Raw genomic sequence first — 17500 nt, forward strand, 5'->3', positions numbered from 1 at the left:
AGTCTGGTGGTGGCGAGGACCCTAAACTATACACAACATCACCGCTGTTACAGCATTTGGTATGAAACATTCGAAAGAATACGAGTTGTGCATGAAGGAATCTACAGACAGCAGCCAAAATGCAGCAACTTCAGGTACGGCAAAGGAAGGACAGTCACTGTTTACTTCATTAATGTGTTTACTGTGTTAATGGACTGAGGATGGATTTGCTGCATCCCTAGTCTAAATGGCAACACATTCACTAGTCACAGAACAATGTTCTCAGAAGCTGCTGTTTAGATGAGCTCGGCTGTGACGCAGGTTGTGTAACACTGCTGCAGTCACATGACCTGACGCACCACATTTCTGGTTACCACAGAACTATCTGAGGAGGGCGGGCACTTTCAAATAAACCGTGGCAGGTGATTGGATGGTCTATCATGTCTGCTATAGAGTCGCGGCTGTCACACACCTAAACCACACCTGTAGCTGCCACGTTGGCTTCACTGCTGCTCCAACACTAACACATTACTTGAAGCCTGACAAGATGGATTTTGTGAGATATGTGATCTCGTGATTTGAGATATTGCCACGATCCAGCTGCTACATGGATTCAGGCAGAGGGCAGAGGGACAACACAGGAAAAACAGAACAACTGTCTGACAGAATAGGAGGACAGAGAAACTAAACACGCATGATGATGTGTTGCTTTGGTGATGGATCAGTTACAAAGAATGGAATAAAATATGTTAAAGATCCCCTCCACACATGTATCAAGGCATACAACATGTAACAACATATAATTAACACATTCAAAGTGCACATACCCTCTCCCTCATTAAACATTACAGAATAAAGGAATATGCAAATTTGCTTATTTTTTTACAAGTTTCATTTCTGGACACAAGATGTCTTACACTTCACTGTCAAGTCCATTCTCAGTATTTGTGTTTTCCAAATCATATTTGTGTAAACTGAATATTGGACCAGTATTGGCTTCCATCTATTTGTGATGTCACAAATCTCGCCTGTAGCCCCGCCTCATAAAATAAGATTTTCAATTAGCACAGAGAAACTTTACACTTTGATCTCTGGATGAGAAAACAGCCTTCTAGTGTGTGTGTGTGTGTGCGTGTGTGTGTGTGTGTGTGCGTGTGTGTGCGTGCGTGTGTGTCTGTGTGTGTGTGTGTGTGTGTGTCTGTGTGTGTGTTTCATACAAATAGCCGTCTTGTGTCAAACTCTGCACAGACATTATTCTACACAGTGAAGCGCAACATTAATTAAAATATAAGAACAAGGAGAAAACCTCATTTTTGACTTTACATAAAATTATTTCTAACTTTTTATGTTATTATTTTAGTAATGCTTGTAGGTTCTTGTAATATCTTGGTAGGATTTCATGCTCTGATCGTGTAATTTGGTGTGTCTTTACACCAACATAGTTTTCTCCTTGTGTCAAGGAGAAAACTGCCTTTTCCCCGTTACTGTTTGCTGCTGCAAATATAAAGTTTGGACTTACAGTATTTGAGCATTTATTTCAGAAGATTTGCTCATACATGTATACATCTACATAGATAGATGGACAGATATTAACTTACGAAGTGAACAGTTATTTACTATTATTATCACCCCCTTCAAACTAAAGACTATCAGACCTGTTGTTTTGTCACACAGACCTTCAGTGGTGATATCTTCAGTGGGACATTATCCCCAGTGGTAATGAATGGAAACACCCTCTCAGTGAAAGTGTGTGTGAAGGTGTGTATGTGTGTGTTAGTATCGGGATCAGAGAATGACAGCTTTCCTCTGTTCCAGTCCAGAGTCACTCTGATCCTTTGGAGCTGCTTCTTAAACGGGAGATCAGTATGTGGAGCTGGTGGAGACCACGCTGAGTATTTACTTTTATAGAACCATATCGTCCATAAGCCAGACTGTATAACTTCCTTCCTTGGGACAGACTCTGCTAACATACCCAGCATACAGTTTGTACTCTCTCCAACCTCGACATCCCAGCTGTGAGTCCCTGAGTTAAAGCCCTCAGAGCCCAGGACAGAGCGATAAAAATCAATCCTCTCTGGATTATCAGGAAGCAGCTGATACTCTCCTCCTCGTCTCACACTGGTCAGATCTTCAGACAGGATGAGTAATGGTTGAGCAGTGTTTGGGTCCAGAATCAGAGGAGTGTAGGAGACCATGTCCTTCATCTTGTTCCAGATGTTGAAGCTCAGGTTGCCCAGGTGTTTGACCTCGTCTATCAGAGCTCCTGAGAGCAGCTGTGGATCATCCAGCAGGGGGCGCTGCTGGACTCTTTCCACTGCAGCCTTGTAGTTGATCAGGAATGAGACGTCTTCAGCTCTCAGCTGATCCTCTGTGGCTCTGACTGTGTCTGAAAGAGCTGCTATCTCTCTGCTCAGAGCCTCCATCTTCTCCTTCATCCTCTGACTCTTCTGCTCCTCTTCCTCCCTCAGTGCAGCCATCCTGGCCTCCTCTTCCTCTTCTAGAAACTGGTGAAGCTTCTTAAACTGATCCTTAATCTGCATCTCTGTGCGTTGGGCCTGGACCTTCAGGTGTTCTGCTGTTTGATCAAACTTCACTTTAACTCGTTCAAAAACCTTTATCTTCTCCTTTAAGGGCTCCAGAGTTTCCTGGAGTTCCTTCTTGTGTTGTCGTGCAGCTTCATCGATGGGTCTGATTATGTGGTTGGAGTGTTTTTCTGAATGTAGACAGACGAGACACACTGGCTGCTGATGGTCCAGACAGAAGAGTTTGATTTTCTCAGAATGCAGACTGCAGAGAGCCTCTGAAGCTCTCTGATCTCTCTGCTGTAAGAAACTCTCACACAGCTTCTTTAACTCCAGGTTACGAGGTGGTTCTGACTTTGAAGATCTTCTCTTACAAACTGGACACTCCTGTGTTGGTTTCTCTGTCCACCAGCTCTTCAGACAGTCTTTACAGAAGCTGTGGCTACATGACAGAAGAACAGGATCTCTAAAGACTTCATGACAGACTGAACAGCAGAAATCCTCCTCTGACATAGAAGCCATTTTGTCTCTGAGAGCAGATAAAAACACAGCAGACGGTGTTGTGTCACAGTGTGCCCCTCCCTGCTGCAGAAAGTTGCCTCAATTACTTTAACTTTGAGTCTTTGAGTGTTTTTTTCAGTCTGCAGCAGATTACAGTAAATTCACTAAAGTATTTCACTTCTTCAGTACTTTAGAGCTCCTTCCTGTAACTGTCCTCCCTCAGTTAAAGTCACAGCTTTGTAATAAAAGGTAAATCTTACCGTCTGTCTGTCGGTGCGTCTCTTCTCACTGACAACTCAACAGGAACTAACTGGTTTCCTGGCTTGTCTCAGATGATATAAGGTAAAGGACGGAGCGTTGTTTAGATATCAACACGACTACCAACAGGAGTGGCGAGGGTTGAAAACCGGATTGTGAAGACTGCAGAGCCACAACGCTGATGGAAGATAAGCTGCATTCTCTCCTGATGCGGGTAGTTTTATCTGTTCACATCTAAAAAAAAAAAAGCTTAATTTCCTGAATACTGCAGGTGAACAGAGAGAGATCACATGAAGAGATGGTGAGAGAGGATGCTGGGTAAACGACGGCCTCTCTTCATAGACTCGTAGGCTACGGTGAAAGCTCTGCGTGGAGCCTCCACAGCACTGTAAAACAGGCTAAAGACTCCTCTGTTTGACCTGCTGAGTGTGTGTGTGTGTGTGTGTCTGTGCATGTGAGCGTGGAAGTAAGGATGTGAGGGAGTGTGTGTGTGTGTGTGTGTGTGTCAGTGTGTGTATGTATATGTATGTATGTGTGTGTATGTATATATGTATGTATGTGTGTATGGATGTATGTATGTATGTATGCATGTATGTGTGTGTGTGTATGTATGCATGCATGTATGTATGTATGTATGTATGTATGTATGTATGTATATCCAGATTTTGGCCATAACACCCAGCTAGAGGAAGTGGGAACAAAACTGCACAGAAAACATAATTATAAAATACAATTCCAGAAGGAAATGTGTGTGAAAGCTGAAAGCTGAAATCAATTTCAAAGTGCTGCTGAAAATGCAGAAATCTGAAATTAATTGTCTGAAAAATCTTAAAGCTCCAATTTACTGCAGGAAACCCTGAACACTGGCAGAGTCAGCAGTTTGCAGTAGCTTGTTTCAAGCTAGAGACGCATTAGATTAGCATGAAAACAGATCCCAGAGAACGGTCGACTCGCTACACATATGTTATTAACCCCTAGGGTCATTTTGCGCTGGAATTGTCCTTTAAGCCTTGTGTTGTTTTCCCGTCGACCTGCAACTTTTAGTTTTTCTGGGTCAAAATTTAAAACTAAAATTGGTCGACACTTTTTCTCACTTTTTTCCAAGTTTTTGTTGGTTTTTTGACGTTTTTGTTTTTGTTTTTTTAATATTTTTTTTAGACATTTTGTCCATTTTATCAGTGTTCTTGGATAATTTTCCCACCAAAATGCTATAAAACTGAATAAAACACCCAAATTCAGTGAAAGTAGTGAACTGATCATTTATTTTACAGAACCATCCACAGTATTCTTTTATTTCTTTGGCAATTTGGTTAAATGAAAACCAAAATTTCTGATATAGAAACATTTTGAAAACGGTTCAAATTTGACCCGAGGACAACAGGAGAGTTAAGAAGATGTATTATGATTTTCTTTATTGATCAATGTTGATAATAAATCTGTTCTGAGATCAGCAGTTTGCATTATAATCACCACAGTTTTCCTCAAAAGATGCAGCCTTCATACAAATTGTTACATAAAATTAATTAGAAAACAGAAAAGAATACCCATCAGACATTTACAGCAAACTCTCAATAAACATAAGTTCAGTATTTCATCTTTTTTATCATAAAATTAATGTTAAACATAAATATTTTAGCTTTCCTCCCCAGAGTTCACCACACACACCTCGATCAAATCAATGAAATCAATAATAAACATTTAAAACAAATCAAGAACAAAATAATCAGAATAAAAACACACAAATCAAAGATAGCAAATGATCAAAAGATAGATAAATGTTACAATGATGATACTATGTCATGTCTAAATGGCAACACGTTCACTAGTCACAGAACAATGTTCTCATAATGTTCTCGTACTTTTTAAAGAAACTGTTGGTTTTTAATGTCAATAAAAATGCTCCAAATGTTTTATACTGATTTTATTGAAATTGTTTAACTTGCTGTATTATCTGCTGGTTCTGAAATGCTACTGAGTCACAGAAAAAGACAATCAGAAAAACAGTTACAACTGCCAGCAAGTTACTTGGGATAACACTACCGAGCATTTAACACATTTACAAAGACAGACTGGTGAGAAAGGCCAATAACGTTGTGTGTGACAACACACACCCCCTGGCATCTCATGTTAAACTACTGCCATCTAGGCCTCGTTTCTGCCCACCCCTTCTGACCAAGAACAGATCCAAATTCTCTTTAGTCAGTCCTTCCAGAAAAATCTGGAGTTTTTTTGTGATTGTTGCGGGCAAAAATCCTTGATTATGCGCCACGTTTTGTTAAAAAATGCGATGGAATATGCATGAACTTGCAAAAATTGCGGGAACTTGCAAAAATTGCGGTTTCATCATGGCTTCATCGCGGGGTTTGCAGCTTTTCGATGATGTTCACGTCGCGTAATTACGTCACTTGATAATGTTCCCATGGCAATAGGGGAAAATGGCTGCTCTTGTGTGAAGTAAACGCAACATTTGTTAAATTTCTGCTAAGATATATATGTGACTTTTTTGCAACGGAAATGGGGGGAATATGAAATCATGCAAGCCCCGCATTTTTGCGCGGAAATCAACAATTTATACGGCGAAAGTGCGGTGTATTTGAAAGAATGCGGCCCCCGTATGAATATGCAGACTTTGGCTAATTATGCATTGAATTATGCGATTGCATAATCACGTTTTTCTGGAGGGACTGTTTAGTACCACAAGCCATAAAAGTCTTAAATCAGTCAAAATAAGCTAGATGTCCAGCTGGCCTGGTCATACCCAAGGGTGTAGAGTGTATTGTAGTGTGTGATGTATGTTTTGCATGTTATGTCTGTCTGTGTCTGACGTAGGGACTATTTGATTGTATCATATGTCTGATGTCCTGTCATAAAGTGTCTTGTGACTCTGCTCCAAACCCATCTGCCCCACGGGGACAATATAGTTATATAACTACTACTATTACTAACCTGCTGTTTAGATGAGCTCGGCTGTGACGCAGGTTGTGTAACACTGCTGCAGTCACATAACCTGACGCGCCACATTTTTGGTTGCCACAGAAATATCTGAGAAGGGCGGGCACTTTCAAATAAACCCTGGCAGGTGATTGGATGGTCTATCATGTCTGCTATAGAGTCGCGGCTGTCACACACCTAAACCACACCTGTAGCTGCCACGTTGGCTTCACTGCTGCTCCAACACAAACACATTACTTGAAGCCTGACAAGATGGATTTTTGTGAGATATGTGATCTTGTGATTTGTGATATTGCCACGATCCAGCTGCTACATGGATTCAGACAGAGAGCAGAGGGACAACACAGGAAAAACAAAAAAACTGACTGACAGAATAGGAGGACGGAGAAACTAAACACGCATGATGATGTGTTTGGTGATGTATCAGTTACAAAGAATGGAATTAAATATGTTAAAGATCCCCTCCACACATGTATTAAGGTAGACAACATGTAACAACATATAATTAACACATTCAAAGTGCACACACCCTCTCCCTCATTAAACATTACAGAATAAAGGAATATGCAAATTTGCTTATTTTTTACAAGTTTCATTTCTGGATACAAGATGTCTTATACTTCACTGTCAAGTCCATTCTCAGTGTTTGTGTTTTCCAAATCATATTTGTGTAAACTGAATATTGGACCAGTATTGGCTTCCATCTATTTGTGATGTCACAAATCTCACCTATAGCCCCACCTCTTAAAATCTGATTTTCAATTAGCACAGAGAAACTTTACACTGTGATCACTGGATGAGAAAACAGCCTTTTAGTGTCCAACTCTGCACAAACAGTAACAACAGTAATTACAATATAAGAACAAGGAGAAAACCCCATTTTTGACTTTAAATAAAATTATTTCTAACTTTTTATGTTATTATTTTAGTAATGCATGTAAGTTCTTGTACTATCTTGGTAGGATGTCATGCTCTGATCATGTCATTTGGTGTGTCTTTACACCAACATAGTTTTCTCCTTGTGTCAGGGAGAAAACTGCCGTTTCCCGTTACTGTTTGCTGCTGCAAATATAAAGTTTGGACTTATTTCAGCATTCATTTCAGAAGATTTGCTCGTACATGTATACATCTACATAGATAGATGGACAGATATTGACTTAAGAAGTGAACAGTTGTTTACTATTATTATCACCACCTTCAAACTAAAGACTATCAGACCTGTTGTTTTGTCACATAGACCTTCAGTGGTGATATCTTCAGTGGGACTTTAACTGTGCTAAAGTATGGAAACAGCCTCTCAGTGAAAGTGTGTGTGAAGGTGTGTATGTGTGTGTTAGTATCAGGATCAGAGAATGACAGATTTCCTCTGTTCCAGTCCAGAGTCACTCTGATCCTCTGGAGCTGCTTCTTAAATGGGAGATCAGTGTCTGGAGCTGATGGCAACACTGCTGAGTATTTACCTTCAGAGAACAATATTATCCATAATCCAGACTGTATGAGTCCCTTCCTCTGGACAGACTCTGCTAACACACCCAGTTCCCAGTCTGTATTGTCTCCAACCTTGACGTCCCAGCTGTGAGTCCCTGAGTTAAAGCCCTCAGAGCCCAGGACAGAGGGGTGATAATCAAACCTCTCTGGATTATCAGGAAGCTGCTGTCTCTCTCCTAGTCTCACACTGGTCAGATCTTCAGACAGGATCAGTTCTGCATTAGCAGTGTTTGGGTCCAGGATCAGAGAAGTGTAGGAGACCATGTCCTTCATCTTTTTCCAGATGTTGAAGCTCAGGTTGCCCAGGTGTTTGGCCTCATCTATCAGAGCTCCTGAGAGCAGCTGTGGATCATCCAGCAGGGGGCGCTGCTGGACTCGTTCCACTGCAGCCTTGTAGTTGATCAGGAATGAGACGTTTTCAGCTCTCAGCTGCTCCTCTGTGGCTGTGACTGTGTCTGAAAGAGCTGCTATCTCTCTGCTCAGAGCCTCCATCTTCTCCTTCATCCTCTGACTCTTCTGCTCCTCTTCCTCCCTCAGTGCAGCCATCCTGGCCTCCTCTTCCTCTTCTAGAAACTGGTGAAGCTTCTTAAACTGATCCTTAATCTGCGTCTCTGTACATTGGGCCTGGACCTTCAGGTGTTCTGCTGTTAGATCAAACTTCACTTTAACTTGTTCAAAAACCTTTAACTTCTCCTTTAAGGGTTCCAGAGTTTCCTGGAGTTTCTTCTTGTGTTGTCGTGCAGCTTCATCGATGGGTCTGATTATGTGGTTGGTGTGTTTTTCTGAATCTCTGCAGATGAGACACACTGGCTGCTGATGGTCCAGACAGAAGAGTTTGAGTTTCTCAAAGTGCAGACTGCAGAGAGCCTCTGAAGCTCTCTGATCTCTCTGCTGTAAGAAACTCTCACACAGCTTCTTCAACTCCAGGTTACGAGGTGGTTCTGACTTTGAAGATCTTCTCTTACAAACTGGACACTCCTGTGTTGGTTTCTCTGTCCACCAGCTCTTCAGACAGTCTTTACAGAAGCTGTGGCTACATGACAGAACAACAGGATCTCTAAAGACTTCATGACAGACCGAACAGCAGAAATCCTCCTCTGACATGGAAGCCATTTTGTCTCAAGATAAATTCAAAATTCATATAAAAATACAGCAGACGGTGTCGTGTCACAGTGTGCCCCTCCCTGCTGCAGAAAGTTGCCTCAGTTACATTCACTTTGAGTCTTTTTTTCAGTCTGCAGCAGATTACAGTTAAAGTATTTCACTTCTTCAGTACTATAGAGCTCCTTCCTGTAACTGTCCTCCCTCAGTTAAAGTCACAGCTTTGTAATAAAAGGTAAATCTTACCATCTGTCTGTCGGTGCGTCTCTTCTCACTGACAACTCAACAGGAACTAACTGGTTTCCTGGTTTGTCTCAGGTGATATAAGGTAAAGGACGGAGCGTTGTTTAGATATAAACATGACTACCAGCAGGAGTGGTGAGTGCTGGGTAAACAACAGCCTCTCTTTACAGACTCGTGGGAGTGTCTGTTCAGTGTGAGTCACTTCATTCACAGATTGAGGCCTACAGCAACACAAAAGGCCGTTTTATAGTCGTGCGTACCCCAGCAGACCCCTCTGCGTCTACGCAGTAGCCTGACATGTATGTATGTGTATGTATATGTATGTGTATGTGTGTATGTATGTATGTATGTATGTATGCATGCATGCGTGCGTGTGTGCATGCGTGCGTGCGTATGTATGTATGTATGTATGTGTGTGTGTGTGTGTGTGTGTGTGTGCGTGTGTGAGTGTGTGTGTGCGTGACATACAAACAGCCTTCTAGTGTCAAACACACAGTGAAGCGCAACATTATTTAAAATATAAGAACAAGAACAAAAACCCCATTCTTGACTTTAAATAAAATTATTTCTAACTTGTTATGTAATTATTTTAGTAATGCATGTAAGTTCTTGTACTATCTTGGTAGGATTTCATGCTCTGATCATGTCATTTGGTGTGTTTTTACACCAACATAGTTTTCTCTTTGTGTCAGGGAGAAAACTGTCGTTTCCTGTTACTGTTTGTTGCTGCAAATATAAAGTTTGGACTTATTTGAGCATTTATTTCAGAAGATTTGCTCGTACATGTATACATCTACATAGATAGATGGACAGATATTAACTTACGAAGTGAACAGTTGTTTACTATTATTATCACCCCCTTCAAACTAAAGACTATCAGACCTGTTGTTTTGTCACACAGACCTTCAGTGGTAATATCTTCAGTGGGACTTTATCCCCAATGTTAAAGTATGGAAACAGCCTCTCACTGAAAGTGTGTGTGAAGGTGTGTATGTGTGTGTTAGTATCAGGATCAGAGAATGACAGATTTCCTCTGTTCCAGTCCAGAGTGACTCTGATCCTCTGGAGCTGCTTCTTAAATGGGAGATCAGTGTCTGGAGCTAATGGAGACACTGCTGAGTATTTACCTTCATAGAACCATATTCTCCATAATCCAGACTTTATGAATCCCTTCCTTTGGACAGACTCTGCTAACACACCCAGTAGCCAGTTTGTACTGTCTCCAACCTCAACATCCCAGCTGTGAGTCCCTGAGTTAAAGCCCTCAGAGCTCAGGACAGAGAGGTGAGAATCAATCCTCTCTGGATTATCAGGAAGCTTTTGTCTCTCTCCTCCAAATCTCACACTGGTCAGATATTCAGACAGGATGAGATATGGATTAGCAGTGTTTGGGTCCAGAATCAGAGGAGTGTAGGAGACCATGTCCTTCATCTTGTTCCAGATGTTGAAGCTCAGGTTGCCCAGGTGTTTGGCCTCGTCTATCAGAGCTCCTGAGAGCAGCTGTGGATCATCCAGCAGGGGGCGCTGCTGGACTCTTTCCACTGCAGCCTTGTAGTTGATCAGGAATGAGACGTCTTCAGCTCTCAGCTGCTCCTCTGTGGCTCTGACTGTGTCTGAAAGAGCTGCTATCTCTCTGCTCAGAGCCTTCATCTTCTCCTTCATCCTCTGACTCTTCTGCTCCTCTTCCTCCCTCAGTGCAGCCAACCTGGCCTCCTCTTCTTCTTCTAGAAACTGGTGAAGCTTCTTAAACTGATCCTTAATCTGCGTCTTTGTGCGTCGGGCCTGGACCTTCAGGTGTTCTGCTGTTTGATCAAACTTCACTTTAACTTGTTCAAAAACCTTTATCTTCTCCTTTAAGGGCTCCAGAGTTTCCTGGAGTTTCTTCTTGTGTTGTCGTGCAGCTTCATCGATGGGTCTGATTATGTGGTTGGAGTGTTTTTCTGAATGTAGACAGACGACACACACTGGCTGCTGATGGTCCAGACAGAAGAGTTTGAGTTTCTCAGAGTGCAGACTGCAGAGAGCCTCTGAAGCTCTCTGATCTCTCTGCTGTAAGAAACTCTCACACAGCTTCTTTAACTCCAGGTTACGAGGTGGTTCTGACTTTGAAGATCTTCTCTTACAAACTGGACACTCCTGTGTTGGTTTCTCTGTCCACCAGCTCTTCAGACAGTCTTTACAGAAGCTGTGGCTACATGACAGAACAACAGGATCTCTAAAGACTTCATGACAGACAGAACAGCAGAAATCCTCCTCTGACATGGAAGCCATTTTGTCTCTGAGTGCAGATAAAAACACAGCAGACGGTGTTGTGTCACAGTGTGCCCCTCCCTGCAGCAGAAAGTTGCCTCAGTTACTTTCACTTTGAGTCTCTACGTGTTTTTTTCAGTCTGCAGCAGATTACAGTTAAAGTATTTCACTTCTTCAGTACTTTAGAGCTCCTTCCTGTAACTGTCCTCCCACAGTTAAAGTCACATCTTTGTAATAAAAGGTAAATCTTACCGTCTGTCTGTCGGTGCGTCTCTTCTCACTGACAACTCAACAGGAACTAACTGGTTTACCTGGTTAGTCTCAGATGACGTAATGTAAGGTGTGGAGCTTTGTCAGGCAGCTGATATATCTTAAAGGGAACGGATGATAAATATTCCTAAAAGTTACAAGGGTTGAAGTCAGAACATTGTGAAAAAGCAGAAAGGCAGAGAGTACGGAGGCTCTGAGAGTTCAATGAGCTGCAAATACAGAAACATGCTGCAAGAAGCAGCACACAACAACAGAAACTATTTCCAGCTGAAATTAAAAAGTGATGCCATCAGAATTGAAAACTATTACTTCAACAGAAAGTTCCACATCAGCTGCAGCCATCTTGGTTGTTTTAGAAAATGCCTCTTTATCAAGTAAGAGGGATGGTGAGCCAAAAATGACGACAGCACGTATTTTGTGAAAAGCGTGAAGGATCTGCAAATTCTCAGTCATTGTCTCAAACCCGCCCCATATTAGATGAACGGTTGTGATTGGCCGGACCAGGATTTGGTCGGCTGAATGGGAGTGGGACGAGACGTATCTGCCAGCAAATAAAACAAGAGCTTGCAGATTCATCTGGTTCCCAGGATAATGCAGAAGTAGTAGATTTGTGTATGTATTTATGTATGTATGTGTATGTGTATGTGTATGTGTTTATGTATGTATGTATGTGTGTATGTATGTATGTATGTATGTGTGTGTATGTACTGTATGTACAGTATGTATGTATGTATGTATTTATTTATGTATATCCAGATATTGTTCATAACACCCAGCTAGAGGAAGTGGGAACAAAACTGCACAGAAAACATAACTAGAAAATACAATTCATAAAGGAAATGGTGTGAATGCTGAAAGCTGAAATCTATTTCAAAGTGCTGCTGAAAATGCAGAAATCTGATATTAATTGTCTGAAAAATCTTAAAGCTCCAATTTACTGCTGGAAACCCTGAACACTGGCAGAGTCAGCGGTTTGCTGTAGCTTGTTTCAAGCTAGAGACACATTAGATTAGCATGAAAACAGATCCCAGAGAACGGTCGACTCGGTACACATGTTATTAACCCCTAGGTTCATTTTGCGCTGGAATTGTCCTTTAACCCTTGTGTTGTCTTCCCGTCGACCTGCAACTTTTAGTTTTTCTGGGTCAAAATTTAAAACTAAAATTGGTCGACACTTTTTCTCACTTTTCCCGATGTTTTTGTCATTTTTTTCCAAGTTTTTGTTGTTTTTTTTGTTCTTTTTTTAATATTTTTTTTAGACATTTTGTCCATTTTTTCAATGTCCTTGTATAATTTCCCCCCCAAAATGCTATAAAATTGAATAAAACACCCAAATTCAATGAAAGTAGTCAACTGATCATTTATTTTACAGAACCATCCAGGGTATTTTTAATTTTTTTGACAATGTGGTTAAAAGAAACCCAAATTTTCTGATATAGAAACTTTTTAAAAACGGGTCAAATTTGACCCGAGGACAACAGGAGGGTTAAGAAGATGTATTATGATTTTCTTTATTGATCAATGTTGATCATAAATCTGTTCTGAGATCATCAGTTTGCATTATAATCACCACAGTTTTCCTCAAAAGCTGCAGCCTTCATACAAATTGTTACATAAAATTAATTAGAAAACAAAAAAGAATACCCATCAGACATTTACAGCAAACATCTCAATACATCTCAGTTCAGTATTTCATCTTTTTATCATAAACTTAAAATTAAACATTAATATTTTAGCTTTCCTCCCCAGAGTTCACCACACACACCTCGATCAAATCAATGAAACCAAAAATAAACATTTAAAACAAATCAAGAACAAAATAATCAGAATAAAAACACACAAATCAAAGATAGCAAATGATCAAAAGATAGAAAAATGTTACAATGATGATACTAAGTCATGTCCAGTGTTTCCTCTATGTTGATTTTGTAGTGGCGGCCCGCCATGGCAAAATTTCTGCCTCCACGGTATCAGAAACAGGGCAGACGCACAATTAGGGCTGTGCAATTAATCGAAATTTAATCGCGATTATGATTTCGGCTCCCAATGATCACAAAAACAGAATAATCGAGAAAAACTATTATTTAGCTCATTTCGGTGTGCAAGTAAACTCTTATTTTCTCTTGTGTTCAGAATGAAAAAAAGTTTAAATAGGAAAAGAATTAAGGCAAATTTCACAGTTGAATGTGTTTTTTTACTGTTGATTTATTTAACTTTTCTTAAGTTCAATAATTGCAAACATTTTCCAGCAGTCAACGATTAATCGTGTTCAATTATCGTGATTTCAATATTGACCGAAATAATCGTGATTATATTTTTTTCCAAAGAGCAGCCCTACGCACAATGTAGTTGCGGTTGCCTTTTAAATGATCTTGCCGACATAATGCACCACCCGTTGGCTGCCGCTCACATTGCAATTTAACAACAAGTAGAACTATTCAGAGGTTATTGGGCCCGTCCAGTTTAACTCCACATACTGTTGTGTTGATGGAGTTTATAGTCAAAACGTTCGCTTTCTTCCGAGTCGACTATTAAACCAACAGCTCCACCAAAAACGTCACCGTGGTGGATCCGTTCCAAGGGTAGACCTGTTGTAGATGTTGAGTGCCCTATAGTTCCTCAAAAAATACAGTTCAATCACAACTGAAAATATGCCTCATTGTGTGTATATAGCAGTGAATAAATATATTTGTTTGTGTTGCAGCAAGGGGGGGGGGTTGTTGTTCGGACAGACCTGCCCCCACTGCTAAATAAAATGATGAAGGACACATCATGTCTAAATGGCAACATGTTCACTAGTCACAGAACAATGTTCTCATAAGCTGCTGTTTAGATGAGCTCGGCTGTGACGCAGGTAGTGTAACACTGCTGCAGTCACATGACCTGACGCGCCACATTTCTGGTTACCACAGAACTATCTGAGGAGGGCGGGCCCTTTCAAATAAACACTGGCAGGTGATTGGATGGTCTATCATGTCTGCTATAGAGTCGCGGCTGTCACACACCTAAACCACACCTGTAGCTGCCACGTTGGCTTCACTGCTGCTCCAACACAAACACATTACTTGAAGCCTGACGAGATGGATTTTTGTGAGATATGTGATCTTGTGATTTGTGATATTGCCACGATCCAGCTGCTACATGGATTCAGGCAGAGAGCAGAGGGACAACACAGGAAAAACAGAACAACTGTCTGACAGAATAGGAGGACGGAGAAACTAAACACGCATGATGATGTGTTGCTTTGGTGATGGATCAGTTACAAAGAATGGAATAAAATATGTTAAAGATCCCCTCCACACATGTATCAAGGCATACAACATGTAACAACATATAATTAACACATTAAAAGTACACACACCCTCTCCCTCATTAAACATTACAGAATAAAGGAATATGCAAATTTGCTTATTTTTTCACAAGTTTCATTTCTGGACACAAGATGTCTTATACTTCACTGTCAAGTCCATTCTCAGTGTTTGGGTTTTCCAAATCATATTTGTGTAAACTGAATATTGGACCAGTATTGGCTTCCATCTATCTGTGATGTCACAAATCTCACCTGTAGCCCCGCCTCATAAAATAAGATTTTGTGTAATTTGGTGTGTCTTTACACCAACATAGTTTTCTCCTTGTGTCAGGGAGAAAACTGCTGTTTCTCGTTACTGTTTGCTGCTGCAAATATGAAGTTTGGACTTACAGTATTTGAGCATTTATTTCAGAAGATTTGCTCGTACATGTATACATCTACATAGATAAATGGACAAATATTAACTTCCGAAGTGAACAGTTTTTTACTATTATTATCACCCCCTTCAAACTAAAGACTATCAGACCTGTTGTTTTGTCACATACCACCAGCACATCATCAACCTAGAGGCCTTCCATATCCGCTGCCTACAGAAGATCCTCAGCTTGTCCTGGGAAGATCGAATCCCCCATAAAGACATCCTCAGCAACACTGATTCAATCTGTATGGAAGCAGCTGTGGCCAAAAAACATCTGCGCTGGATAGGGCACACTATACGCATGCCTGAACACCGCCTGCCCCGCCAAGTCCTCTACAGCCAACTAATGGGCACAAAGCGCTCCACTGGATGCAAAAGCGGCACTTTAAGGACTACTCCAGCGAACATCCCCCTCACGCAATCTCTGGCACTCGACAGATCAGCCTGGCAGGTCACTTGTGCCACTGCAGTCTCTCAAATACACCAAACCAACCAAGACCAACAATCCGTGAAGCGTATCAAGAGACACCAGCGGGCGGCTGGTACCCCCTTGGCATCTGGTTTCCGCTGCTCCGTTTGCGGCCGAGTGTGCGGCTCAAGGATCGGACTCAACGCCCACGAGAAGTGGCACCAGCGGCTGTTCTTAGATCAGCAGTTTGGATTATAATCACCTCAGTTTTCCTCCAAAGCTGCAGCCTTCATACAAATTGTTACATAAAATTAATTCGAAAATAAAAAAGAATACCCATCAGACATTTACAGCAAATATCTCAATAAACATAAGTTCAGTATTTCATCTTTTTTTATCATAAACTTAATGTTAAACATAAATATTTTAGCTTTCCTCCCCAGAGTTCACCACACACACCTCGATCAAATCAATGAAACCAAAAATAAACATTTAAAACAAATCAAGAACAAAATAATCAGATTAAAAACACACAAATCAAAGATAGCAAATGATCAAAAGATAGATAAATGTTACAATGATGATACTATGTCATGTCTAAATCAGGGATGCACCGAATCCAGGATTCGGCTGAATATTGGGCTTTTTGACGGGGTTCGGTTTCTGCTGAACCTTAGAATTTTTTCCCACCGAACCCTACGCTTGCACTCCGCACGCTATGCTACGTGGCTATCACGTTGTTTTGTCACACAAACCTTCAGTGGTGATATCTTCAGTGGGACTTTATCCCCAGTGCTAATGAATGGAAACACCCTCTCAGTGAAAGTGTGTGTGAAGGTGTGTATGTGTGTGTTAGTATCAGGATCAGAGAACGACAGCTTTCCTCTGTTCCAGTCCAGAGTCACTCTGATCCTTTGGAGCTGCTTCTTAAACGGGAGATCAGTGGGTGGAGCTGGTGGAGACCATGCTGAGTATTCACCTTTAAAGAACAACATAGTCCATAATCCAGACTGTATGACTCCCTTCCTTTGGACAGACTCTGCTAACACACCCTGCATCCAGTATGTACTGTCTCCAACTTTGACGTCCCAGCTGTGAGTCCCTGAGTTAAAGCCCTCAGAGCCCAGGACAGAGGGGTGATAATCAAACCTCTCTGGATTATCAGGAAGCTTCTGTCTCTCTCCTCCTAGTCTCACACTGGTCAGATCTTCAGACAGGATGAGTTTTGGATAAGCAGTGTTTGGGTCCAGGATCAGAGGAGTGTAGGAGACCATGTCCTTCATCTTGTTCCAGATGTTGAAGCTCAGGTTGCCCAGGTGTTTGGCCTCGTCTATCAGAGCTCCTGAGAGCAGCTGTGGATCATCCAGCAGGGGGCGCTGCTGGACTCTTTCCACTGCAGCCTTGTAGTTGATCAGGAATGAGACGTCTTCAGCTCTCAGCTGCTCCTCTGTGGCTCTGACTGTGTCTGAAAGAGCTGCTATCTCTCTGCTCAGAGCCTCCATCTTCTCCTTCATCCTCTGACTCTTCTGCTCCTCTTCCTCCCTCAGTGCAGCCATCCTGGCCTCCTCTTCCTCTTCTAGAAACTGGTGAAGCTTCTTAAACTGATCCTTAATCTGCATCTCTGTGCGTCGGGCCTGGACCTTCAGGTGTTCTGCTGTTTGATCAAACTTCACTTTAACTTGTTCAAAAACCTTTAATTTCCCCTTTAAGGGCTCCAGAGTTTCCTGGAGTTTCTTCTTGTGTTGTCGTGCAGCTTCATCGATGGGTCTGATTATGTGGTTGGAGTGTTTTTCTGAATG

General features: G+C 41.4%; 4 protein-coding genes and 2 long non-coding RNA genes across 7 annotated transcripts in view; 2 read left to right on the forward strand and 4 right to left on the reverse strand.

Annotated features, from left to right (window-relative positions):
* LOC116056238 (E3 ubiquitin-protein ligase TRIM39-like) overlaps positions 1-3329 on the reverse strand; it is a 4390-nt gene extending 1061 nt beyond the window's left edge. Inside the window, exons 1-2 of the mRNA XM_031308394.2 lie at positions 3263-3329; positions 1587-3030 (exon numbers count right to left, since the gene is read on the reverse strand). Coding sequence (XP_031164254.1) covers positions 1629-3023 — 1395 coding nt within the window. The 5' untranslated portion in view covers positions 3024-3030; positions 3263-3329 and the 3' untranslated portion in view covers positions 1587-1628. The remainder of the gene's footprint in view (positions 1-1586; positions 3031-3262) is intronic.
* Positions 1-9341, forward strand: part of LOC118493191 — a 26152-nt gene extending 16811 nt beyond the window's left edge. The window contains exon 3 of the long non-coding RNA XR_004895170.1: positions 9295-9341. This is a non-coding gene — a long non-coding RNA (uncharacterized LOC118493191). The remainder of the gene's footprint in view (positions 1-9294) is intronic.
* The window catches only part of LOC116056236 (clathrin heavy chain linker domain-containing protein 1), a 71200-nt gene that overhangs the window by 40603 nt on the left and 13097 nt on the right, over positions 1-17500 (reverse strand). The window lies entirely within an intron of this gene.
* On the reverse strand, positions 7209-8819 carry LOC116056248 (E3 ubiquitin-protein ligase TRIM39-like). The gene has a single exon (XM_031308409.1). The coding sequence runs from the start codon at positions 8811-8813 to the stop codon at positions 7425-7427; it is 1389 nt and encodes a 462-aa protein (XP_031164269.1). The 5' UTR covers positions 8814-8819; the 3' UTR covers positions 7209-7424.
* LOC116056242 (E3 ubiquitin-protein ligase TRIM39-like) overlaps positions 9743-17500 on the reverse strand; it is an 8168-nt gene continuing 410 nt past the window's right edge. Inside the window, exons 1-2 of the mRNA XM_031308399.2 lie at positions 16457-17500; positions 9743-9947 (exon numbers count right to left, since the gene is read on the reverse strand). The exon at positions 16457-17500 is cut by the window's right edge and continues 410 nt beyond it. Coding sequence (XP_031164259.1) covers positions 9921-9947; positions 16457-17500 — 1071 coding nt within the window. The 3' untranslated portion in view covers positions 9743-9920. The remainder of the gene's footprint in view (positions 9948-16456) is intronic.
* On the forward strand, positions 10024-16679 carry LOC118493190. The gene is made up of 3 exons (XR_004895169.1): positions 10024-10136; positions 13056-13060; positions 16654-16679. It is a non-coding gene; the product is annotated as an uncharacterized LOC118493190 (long non-coding RNA).

This window comes from Sander lucioperca, chromosome 15 (genome assembly GCF_008315115.2).
Source record: "Sander lucioperca isolate FBNREF2018 chromosome 15, SLUC_FBN_1.2, whole genome shotgun sequence".
In the NCBI taxonomy this organism is placed as follows: Eukaryota; Metazoa; Chordata; class Actinopteri; order Perciformes; family Percidae; genus Sander; species Sander lucioperca.

Coding starts and splice junctions, on each gene's coding strand:
- LOC116056248 (XM_031308409.1), bottom strand. CDS start 8,813: ATGGCTTCCATGTCAGAGGAGGATTTCTGCTGTTCGGTCTGTCATGAA.